The 11776-nt window shown below is 36.8% G+C and overlaps 1 protein-coding gene across 1 annotated transcript; it reads right to left on the reverse strand.

Moving 5' to 3' along the window:
• Positions 1-5917: 5917 nt before the first annotated feature.
• On the reverse strand, positions 5918-10547 carry LOC104810991 (probable polygalacturonase). Its single transcript, XM_010537501.2, has 5 exons — positions 9831-10547; positions 8542-8662; positions 7856-8104; positions 7501-7654; positions 5918-6847 (listed from the first exon to the last, which is right to left on the reverse strand). The coding sequence occupies exons 1-5, from the start codon at positions 10281-10283 to the stop codon at positions 6322-6324; spliced, it is 1503 nt and encodes a 500-aa protein (XP_010535803.1). The 5' UTR covers positions 10284-10547; the 3' UTR covers positions 5918-6321.
• Between the last annotated feature and the right edge of the window lie 1229 nt (positions 10548-11776).

An 11776-nucleotide genomic window follows, 5' to 3' on the forward strand; every position in this document is an offset into this window, starting at 1 on the left:
TGAAATATTGTGTTATTTATGGACGGTCGTACCGCCTAAATTGTTTTATCTTTATGGACGACAATGCCGCCTGAATTATTTTACTTTTGCATACGGTAATACCGCCGCATATAAACAATTATATTATCTAATCTATATAAATTATAAATATTCATCATGCAAAATATTATCATATATAATATTGATGGTCATTTATACAGAAAATGTTTTGAACAAACAAAATATGTTAGTAATAAAATTTACGATTAAAGTTTTATAAATTCTTTTATATATCGTTATATTAATTATAAATTATTTGTTTCCTGAGTAATTAGTTAATTATATATATAGCATGACCAATTAATTTTACAAAATAGTTTAACAATTCGTTTTGATAAATTATTTTATGTATAGTTTTATAATACAAATTGATAAAATCAATTACAAAATTTTTCAAAATTTATTTTTTTCCCCAACGGTGAAATTTTTTTTTAAAAAAAATCAAATTTCAAATTTTTGACTCCTCCCCAACGGCTATGAATAGTAATTTTTACCCTTTAAATACACTCCACCATTCACTCAAAAACTCACACTAAAATCATCTTTCTCTCTTCTTCTCTCACGAAATAAAAAATCTCCCAAGATGGATTTTATTAAAATTTTCTTTGTTGTAGCAATTGTAGTAGCAACGTTTGGTATTTTCTTTGATAAAAATCCCGACCCAGTTTTGTTTCCAATTTGCGTTGCCGTCTTACCTCTCGTGTATGTGTTACTAATTATAGCAATTTATATGTAATCATGCATTTCGTTATGTTGTATTATCTATGATAATGAATAAAGCTAATATATGGCTTTTTTTTTTTCTGTTTAGTCATAATGGCAAGAATGGCTAATATCGAGTTCGAGGTCCTCGACATATCGGGGAAAAATTATCTATCGTGGCAATTGGATGCTGATTTGCACTTAGAATCAAAAGGTCTTGGTGCCACAATTAAAGAGAAAAGTGCATCAACTGAAAATAAAGCAAAGGCACTAATATTATTGAGGCATCATATTCATGATGATTTGAAAAAGGAATATCTGACAATCAAAGATCCTGCAGATCTTTGGGAAAAATTAAAAGACCGTTTCGATCATCAAAAAACGGTAATCCTCCCCAAGGCAAAATATGAGTGGATTCATCTCAGATTTCAAGATTTCAAAACTGTCAGTGAATATAACTCGGCAATGTACCGAATCACATCAGTTTTGAAATTATGTGGTGAAACAGTTAGCGAAAATGAGATGTTGGAAAAAACCTTTTCAACTATGCACGCCTCAAACATTATCCTCCAACAACAGTATCGAGAAAAGGGGTATACAAAATACTCAGAGTTTCTCTCATGTCTTCTCTTGGCCGAGCAAAATAATGAATTACTAATGAAAAATCATGCATCTCGGCCGACAGGTTCTGTACCATTTCCTGAAATAAATGTTACAGAAAATATATCATTCCCTGGAGAGAATGTTATATTTTATAATAACCGAGGACGTGGTTATTTTCGAGGTACATACATAAACGATACAACTATATATATGGCTTTTTATTCATAATCAACGCCATCTTCAGGATGCGCAAAACCATCAGCGAGGTCCATGTGTGTAAAATCTTTAGCACCACCAGCATCATCATCCGAATTGTTTATGACATGATTTGTCTCGACACCTTTCCCTTTCGCTTCTTTAATCGATTCTTTGGGACTTGGAGGAAAATAGTGCATCTTTTATAGCAAATTTTGTTCCTCCTGGCATTATGAAATCGGCTCTTCCGGAGCCTTCAATTATTTTTGCATTTCCAGATATAGTAATGACATTTCCTTTGTTTATTTTCAGACTAGAAAAATATTTCTTGTCTGTCAGTATTGTATGTGTTGTAGCACTATCTGCTAAACATATATCTCCTCCTCGATTTGCAGATTTAGCCATACTCATTATCTATTGAAGAACAAAACAACATAGTAAACATTAGAAAATATATATTAACATTATGACTAACAGAAATGATGACACAGATACATAACTATTTTACAAAATGTAGACGCATTATTTATGCATATATGGATTATTACGAGGTTGCCCTAAAAGTACAAAACAAGAAATTGTTGGTTTTGCAGATGCAGGATATTTATCTATGTGATTGAATCATATGCCACAGTAAACCAGAAGTTTACCGATATGTTCAAAGTTTGGCATGATCGATTGGGTCATCCTGGTGTCATTATGATGAGAAAGATTATCGAAAACTCTCATGGTCACCCATTGAAAAACCAGAAGATTTTTCAATCAGATGAGTTTTCTTGTGATGCATGTTCTAGAGGAAAATTAATAATCAGACCATCACAAGCTAAAATCGGGCATGAATTACCATCATTTCTAGAAAGGATTCATGGTGATATTTGTGGACCTATTCATCCACCATGCGGACCATTTCGATATTTTATGGTATTAATTGATGCTTCAAGCAGATGGTCGCATGTATGTCTTTTATCATCACGTAATCTGGCATTTGCCCGATTTTTAGCCCAAATAATTAAATTAAGGGCTCAGTTCTCGGAATACTCAATCAAGAAAGTGAGGCTTGATAATGCTGGAGAATTTACATCACAAGCATTTAATGATTACTGTGTAGCAATGGGTATTGATGTTGAACACCCAGTTGCACACGTTCATACACAGAATGGATTGGCAGAGTCATTAATCAAACGACTCCAGCTTATTGCTAGACCATTGATAATGAAAACGAAACTTCCCATTTCTGTGTGGGGTCATGCCATTTTGCATGCTGCAACATTAATTCGTATTAGACCAAGTGCATATCACAAGTATTCTCCATTGCAATTAGCATTTGGTCAAGAACCTAATATATCGCATCTCAGAATATTCGGATGCGCAGTATATGTACCGATTTCCCCACCACAGCGTACAAAAATGGGACCACAAAGAAGGCTTGGAATATATGTTGGGTATGACTCACCATCCATTATACGATACCTTGAGCCAAAAACTGGAGATATTTTTACGGCTCGTTTTGCTGATTGTCAATTTAATGAGAATGAATTCCCACCATTAGGGGGAGAAAATGATAGAATGGCGGGAACTAAAAATGATCTTAATTGGTGTACACCATCATTGTCACATCTTGATCCCCCGGCAAAACAACGAGAACTGGAAGTTCAAAGGATCATACATTTACAAAACATTGCAAATCAGTTACCAGATGCTTTTGCAGATACAACTAAGGTAACAAGATCATATATAGATGCTGCGAATGTCCCAGCTCGAATCGAAATTCCGAAAGAACAAATGAAAGAAAATGTAATAAACGATTCTAAAGCACGCCTGAAGCGTGGACGACCTATTGGTTCTAAGGATAAAAATCCCCGAAAGAGCAAAGGGCCCAAGAAAAATGAAATGCTCGATTCGGAGGAACGCGTTCCAAATCAAAGAAATGAAGTACCTTATGATGATGGTATAAATACAGACAATGAAAATCATGAGATCTCAATTAATTATATCAGTAATGGTACATTATGGAGTCGAAAAGAAATCAAAGAGATTGATGATATATTCTCTTATAATGTATCAAAGGAAATTGATGAAAATGAGGATCCAGAACCAAGATCCATTTCAGAGTGTCAAAAGAGACCAGATTGGATTAAATGGAGAGACGCAATACAGACTGAATTGGATTCGTTGAATAAGCGAAATGTATTCGGACACGTCATTATTAAACCGAAAGAGGTTACTCCTGTTGGATGTAAATGGGTATTTGTACGCAAAAGAAATGAGCACAATGAAATTGCTAGATATAAAGCTCGTCTTGTCGCACAAGGTTTCTCACAGAGACCAGGAGTTGATTATGAAGAAACTTATTCTCCTGTTATGGATGCGATTACATTTCGATACCTAATTAACCTTGTAGTTTCAAAGAACTTAGAAATGCGTCTCATGGATGTTGTTACTGCTTATTTATATGGGTCACTTGACACAAACATTTATATGAAAATCCCCGAAGGATTTAAAATGCCCGAAATATTGAAATCAAAACCACGAGAATTATGCGCTGTCAAGTTACAACGATCATTGTACGGGCTAAAACAATCAGGACGTATGTGGTATAAACGTCTGAGTGAACATTTAGTGAAAAATGGATATACAAATAATCCTATTTCACCATGTGTGTTTATAAAAAGGACGATGTCTGGATTTGTGATTATTGCTGTCTATGTTGATGATTTAAATATCATTGGAACTCCCCGTGAAATTCAGGATGCATCCACCTATTTAAAAGGAGAATTTGAGATGAAAGATCTCGGACAAACCAAGTTTTGTCTTGGATTACAAATAGAGCATTTGAATACGGGAATTTTTCTATATCAATCTAATTATACAAAAAGGGTACTAAAGCGGTTCAATATGGATAAGGCAAATCCCCTGAGTACTCCAATGATTAATAGATCATTGAATGTTGAAACAGATCCATTTCGCCCCCGTGAAGATGGTGAAGAGACACTTGGTCCTGAAGTACCATATTTAAGTTCAATAGGGGCTCTTATGTATCTTGCCAACTGTACTCGACCTGATGTAGCATTTGCTACTAATCTGTTAGCAAGATATAGTTCAGATCCTACACGAAGGCATTGGAATGGGATTAAGCACATTTTCCGTTATCTTCAAGGATCGATCGATTTGGGATTATTTTTCCCTAAAAGTACAAAACAAGAAATTGTTGGTTTTGCAGATGCAGGATATTTATCTGATCCACATAAGGGAAGATCACAAACGGGTTATATCTTCACAATCAATGGAACTGCATTAGCTTGGCGTTCTCAAAAGCAAACATTGGTTGCTACGTCATCTAATCACGCAGAAGTTATCGCGCTACATGAAGCAAGTCGGGAATGTGTCTGGCTTAGATCTTTGACTCAACATATCCAGACAGCTAGTGGATTATCAACCAATAAAGCTCCAATAATATTATTTGAAGATAACGCTGCATGCGTTGCACAGACTAAGGGAGGATATATTAAAAGTGATAGGACAAAACATATTCCTCCGAAGTTCTTTGCATACACCCAAGAGCTGGAAAAGAATAAGGAGATTGAAGTCAGATACATACGATCATGTGATAATGCAGCAGACCTATTCACAAAAGCTCTACCGACAACAATGTTCAAGAAACATGTACATAACATTGGAATGCGTCATCTACGAGACCTTTGATCCGATATACAGAGGGAGCGTGGAACTGCACTCTTTTTCCCTTATCAGGTTTTATCCCAAGGGGTTTTACTGATAAGGTTTTTAACGAGGCAGTATAAGACACGCAAATACATTTTGATTAACCGTAGCTCCAAGGGGGAGTGTTATAAATGAATAGTGAAGCTACGGTACTGTTCACGCAGCCGGACACTGTTCACGCAGCCGGGTACTGTTCACGCCGCCATACGGTTACTGTTTAGCCGCCATACGGTTACTATTCATAAATACGTATACGTGAACAGTAACTTCGGATTTTCTATAAATAGCTCATTTCCCTCCTTCATTTGTACACAATTCCAAGAAAAGAAAATTATTGAAATCTTGTTCCCGGGTCTCTCAAACGATCGATTTCGGTTTCTAGTTAACGATTTGATTCTCGGGTCTTCTATATTTCTTCGTTTTTCACAACAAATTCTATATATAGATGAGAATTGTAGTAAATTTAATAAAATTTATTTTACTCGTAATGACATAATTGGACCGTTTAACATGAAAAGCGTAAGAATCAGATCCAAGAGGATCACATGCTATTTTTTTTTAATATTTTACTTATATTGAATATTTCATTATTTTCTAATTAAAATCTATAAAAATTAATATTAAAAAAATTGAGAAAAAAAAAAGTGAACAGAGTACAGAAAAAATATGGGAATCCAATCAGCTTTTCTTGCGGACAGACAGATACCGTAGTAAACAAGGATGAAATTGGGAGCATTTCAAAAATTTAAAACCCTAAATCGAAACCAAATATCATCTTCTTACTTGTTGCGCAAGCAACGTTTTCTTCCCCATCCCACCCTTCCTGTAATCCCCAAACCATTAAAAAAAAAAAAAAAAAAAAACTGAAATCTCCACTTGTTGGACACAGATTGCACATTTTGGAAGCCCTCATTGGATTGGAACCTGTCATCAATGGCGTTTCTTCTTCAGCTCAATGATTCTCTGTACATATTACAGATTCCATTGAACAAGATTCCCCAGATCAGAACAGGACAAGACAAGACATGGGAGCAGATCGGATCTTTGTCTTGTCATGTCATGTCATATCTCGTAGTCTATATCTGTAACATTCTGCGAATCGGATCTCTTCACAAGCCTCTCTTTCTCGTCATACCGATCAAGATTCTCGCAAGGGGAAGGAAAGACGGTACCTATGACTCGGCCATGGACGTAAGCACACTGAAAAACGTGCTTTTTCTTGTACGTTATCCCCACCGACATGTCCCTGAACGTCACGTTTCTCACCGGAATCTCTTCGCTTCCTTGGATCCGGACCGGAACACGAACTCCTTGCCCATAGATTCCGCTGTAGTTGATGTTCTCAAGTATCGGGAAGGCCTTAGGGTTGAAACCCCCATCCGGGTGCTCGTTGTAATCTGTTTTGACGACGATTCCCACTCTTAGCTCGTCAAAGGTAACGTTTCGGTAGGTAATATCCCGAACATATCCACCTCGTCCTGGCGCGGTCTTAATCCGCACTCCTCGCCTCGAGCTCCAAATCAGAACGTTCTCTACCGTGATGTTAGAGACACCACCAGACATCTCGCTCCCTATCGATATTCCGGCACTGCAAACGCACGAAGAACGAGGAGGGTTTTAGTTATCATTACTCTTTTAGGATTTAAAACCTGAAGCGAGCGATAAGCTGCGTGAAATCATGATTGCTTGCACGAAATACGGCAACAGGCTTCTGGGTTTGTAGAAAGATGAGGTAAAGATAAGGGTGAGCACGGGTCGGGTTATCCGAGATTTCCGAATTATCGAATTCGAACATCTAGGGTCTCACGAGATATTACCTAAATTCAAACCCGTTTTGGTCTGGTACCCAAGTTAATTTTTGGGTACTATAGTACCCAAACCTGAGGTCCAAATTCGAAATTTCGAAAAATTTTAAAATAAGTATCATATAATAGGGGTTGGCTCCTATAAGTAACCGGGATTTTTGGGTTATCCGAACCAGAACTAAAATTTTGAGATATTTCAGTTTAGAACTCTAGGTTTATCTATCACATATAAAAACTAGGGATAAAAAAGGTAAATTTACTGGCTATCCGCTTGTAATACTCGTCTCGACTCAATTAACGAATCCGAAAATCCAATTTTCGGGATTTTCCTTATGACCAAAACCGATCCCATCTCATATAGTAGCTGGATATGGTTAAGTCGGGATACCCGGAATTCAGTTTTTTTACTTCAAGCCGTAGTAAAAGCAATTCTCACCTAACCATAGAGCGGAGAATCAGGTTGCGGATGAGTATGTTCTTTGAAGGTCGTCCATAGGTGACGCCATACTGATCCCAACCACTCTTTATCGCAATTCCGTCATCCCCGACACTAATATATGAATCCTCAATCACCATATCCTCGCACGAATCTGATAAAACACACAAAAAAAAGTTTCATAGCAAAAAACCAAATCGAAAACCGGATCAAACCCCAGATTCTATTCCCATCAGTAGGTTCGTAAATTGTATAGCTTTACAGCAAAGAGTTACTCCTCCAAATCCATCTTGAATATTTTATTTTCGGGTTATCGTTCATATCAATTTATTCCGATACTCATACTATCACTTACCGGGATCAATGCCATCGGTGTTCGGGGCTTCGAACACGGGAGCCAAAATGGTCATGTTCGTAATCGTGACGTTCTTGCAGTCATACGGATGAAGTGTCCAAAATGGAGAATCACGCAAAGTAATATTGGCGAAAATAATATCACTCGACCACATGATCTGAACCAATGGTCCCCTCGTGTGGTTGAGAAGCTTCTGCCGATACTTCTTCCACCATGTTTGTCCCTGCCCGTTGACGCTACCGTTATTGCCTGTTTGCCACGGAAAACCGGCCATCAATCAACAATTTACTTGTTAATGGCCAAGATTGCAAGTTCAAAGAAAAAGAGATTCCTTTCCCAGTTATTGTGGAGACGTTAACAAGAGGTGGGCACGGGTCGGGTATCCGAGATTTTTGAGATACCGAATCCGAACCCGAATGTCTCGGATCTCACAAGATATTACCGACTTTGGGTCCATTTTGACTGGATACCAGAAAGTTATCTGAGATAATTTTCAGATACTGTAGATCCTGAACCTGAGTCTAAATACAACATTTCTAACCTTTTCAGACTATATACCATATATTAGGAGTTCATTGGATCAGATATCCGAAACTTTTGGATCACCCGAAGCGGAGTCTGACAATCTCAGCGCATGCAATGATGAAATCCAACAAAAAAACGCCAAAGAGAGAATAAAGACCGACCTGTTATGACAACATCTTTGAGGTTCTGACCATGAATGAAACTCCCGTATCGAGGCCCGGGATGCTCCCTTCCATACCCATATGATGGCAATGGCGGAAGCAGAGGCCAATATTTCTCGTCCTAAGAACGTTCAATGCAACGAAAATCAGATCACATAAAAAATTCAAAAACCGAAACGAGCAAGAAGAAGAAAATGTCCAAGATCCAAGCATGAATTTGATCTATGCACGGGAAATGACAAATGCCTCGAGTCCCGTTAGAAACGAAAGCCATGCTTATGCAAGTAAATAATGGCTTCTAACATAGCAAATAATGAAGATATTTCGATTAAAAACCACCCATCATTAGTTTGTTGAATTGAACAGACTTCCAGATTACACCATTCAAATCTGTAAAAGGCACCATAGAATCATTGAATTTCATGGTTACTCGGTTATCGCCTTCAAGGTCGGACCAAAATGAATAGAAAAAGAGAAAATTTTCAAGAACAAGGAAATCAATGCCCTGAAGTAGAAAGAGAGCTTCAATTCAACTTTAGTTTAAACTCAGGCATAGATTTTGATGATTGAATAGAAATCAGAAATCAAACTTTAGTTTATCTAACTCGGAATCAAAAGGGAATACTTGCTTCAAGATACATAATAGTCAACATCTGAAGGTTATACGGATTCTTGATGGATCTGTTCTAAAGTTCATAACCATTTAGCAACTCGATCTTCTGCTTCAGTTTGCGTAACAATTGCTAACTCTAAACTCATCCCACTAAGCTGTCAAGACCCAACATGAAAGAGCATAGACTTTTCAATTCGAGAAAGATGAAGCCATGAGCTGGTAAAGATGCTAATAGCTACGAGAAAGGAACATCAATTCAAGAAAGTGGGCACTCTTAGAATTCATCTTCCACAGTGAAAATCATGAAATCATAGTTGAAATCATGAACTGGGAAAGATGCAAATACCCACGAGAATGAAACATCAATTCAAGCAAGTGGGCATTCTTGGAAGCATTGTCCAGAGTGAAAACCATGGAATCATGGATGAAACCAAACCATGAACTGGGCAAGATGCAAATACAAACTAGAAAGAAACATCAATTCAAGCAAGTGGGCATTCTTAGAATCATCTTCCAGAGTGAAAATCATGGAATCGTAGATGAAACCAAACCATGAACTGGGCAAGATGCAGATACACACAAGAAAGAAGCATCAATTCAAGCAAGTGGGTATTCTTAGAATCATCTTCCACAGTGAAAATCATGAATTCATGAACAGAAAAAACGAAAAACCAACCTGCACGGCAAGTATCTCAGCTTCCTCGGCGAGGAAAAGCGTCATGTGACTGGTTAGGTTAAACGGCGCCGTCAGCCATCGTCCCGGAGGCACGTTGAGCTGACCACCGCCTCTCCCTCCAAGCTTAGAGATCGCAGTAATGGCGCGCTCGAAGGCCTCGGTGTTCATCGTCACGCCATCGCCGACAGCCCCGAAGTCCGTCAGATTGAAGGACTTATGCCTCAGCCGCGGAAACCCACCGGCGGCTGCAGCGGTCGGCGTCCACCAGAGAACCGAGAACCCACCTCCGACGCGGCGGAGACCACCATCGCCGACAAGGCCACCGGATTGCCAGAGGAAGAGGGAAACGAAGGTGGCGATCCAGAAAACGGTGATGAGGGATTTGTGGGAGGAGACAAAGGAGGAGAAGAATCGCCTGGGTTCGATTCGGTGCGGGTGAAGGGGTTCTACCATTGTTGGATCAGATGCAGGAATTCGAGAAGAACATTGAAGGGCGATTTGAAATTTCAGATCTTTTTGAGCGAGAGAGAGATTAGGTGAGATGTTGTTCGTCGGAAACAGGTGAAAGGGATTTTGGATTTTGGCTATGTCGGGAGATTCCTAAATTCGATGGGGAAGAGTGAATTCAAAGGAAAGATTCTCTGTGTGTTAAAACTGACGTCTCAGAGAGCGACTGAGAGAGAAACTACGAGAGCACAACAATGGCGTCTCCGAGGAAATTTAAAACACTTTTCACACTGCGAATAAGTTTAATTTTTTTTATCCTAAATTTTTTTCTTTGTTCATAGTAACTCCTAAGGCTGAAATTATATTGGAAAAAAAAATGCAGTCAACAACAATAAACGAAGTGAAAGATAACAACATGACTGTTCAAGAGATAAAATAAAATAAAAATTAAGAACTCCATGCTTTAATTAAGTTATTTTAAATCATACAAATTTGGATCTATTATTGCAAATAATATATTATAAAGATATAAGGAAAATTAGGTGAACATGACCCATCGAAGCTCAACTAAAACAATATACAGTCAAACATCATATTGTATTATATATGTATGTATGTATGTATGTATGTGTGTGTGTAACAAATTATTTCGATTTTTTAATTAATAAAATTTCGAATCAAATTAAATTATATAAAAAATGAGAAATGTCCCTAAAAATTAAGTTTTATAAAATTTGGTTTAGTGAAAGTTCAATCCAAAACAAATTAGTCCGAAAATCGATTAAATCATTTAAAATAAAAAATAAACATGTAAAAATATAAATGTCCGACCCTTATTATACGCATATGGATGAAGATTCGGTCGGGCGACAATTTTGAATTTTTTTGCAAGTAGTTATCGAATTTCTACATCAATGCCTTATGAGTGATTACTAAGAAATTTAATCTTTAATTACTGTAACAAAGTCGTAAGCTTTTCTAACGTTTTTGTAGAGATAATTAATAGCTCCTAATATTTTACATATTCATCATTTCCATTTCTATATTCTACACATCGAATTAAATAAAATATATATACCGATATGTACCTTGAATAAAAAAAAAGCCAACATATTAAAATTTAATTTAAAACGAAGTAATAAGATGCTCGTTTTTTTTGGCAGAAAAAACAATTCTATATTTAAAAAAAACATGGGACTTATATACATGAGAAATTCGTTAATTAAAAGCAAATAAAACTACTATAAGGTTTTACATAATATATTTTGTTTCAAAAGGAAAAAAAAATGTAAAAATAAAATAAAATAAATTACTAAGAAACAATTTTGCTCTTCCTAATGAACATTCGAGTTTTCTTAGGAAACAAGAAACAAAATATTTAAAAACAAAAAGAATTTAACCATTTTCAAATTTGGTCCTTCTTGGTTAAACCGGAAAAAAAATTATGGGAGAAAACAAAAGTTGCCTTCCTATTTACGTAACCCATTTGTTCTCTTTCC

Source organism: Tarenaya hassleriana, unplaced genomic scaffold (assembly GCF_000463585.1).
Source record: "Tarenaya hassleriana unplaced genomic scaffold, ASM46358v1 Cleome19, whole genome shotgun sequence".
Taxonomy (NCBI): domain Eukaryota; kingdom Viridiplantae; phylum Streptophyta; class Magnoliopsida; order Brassicales; family Cleomaceae; genus Tarenaya; species Tarenaya hassleriana.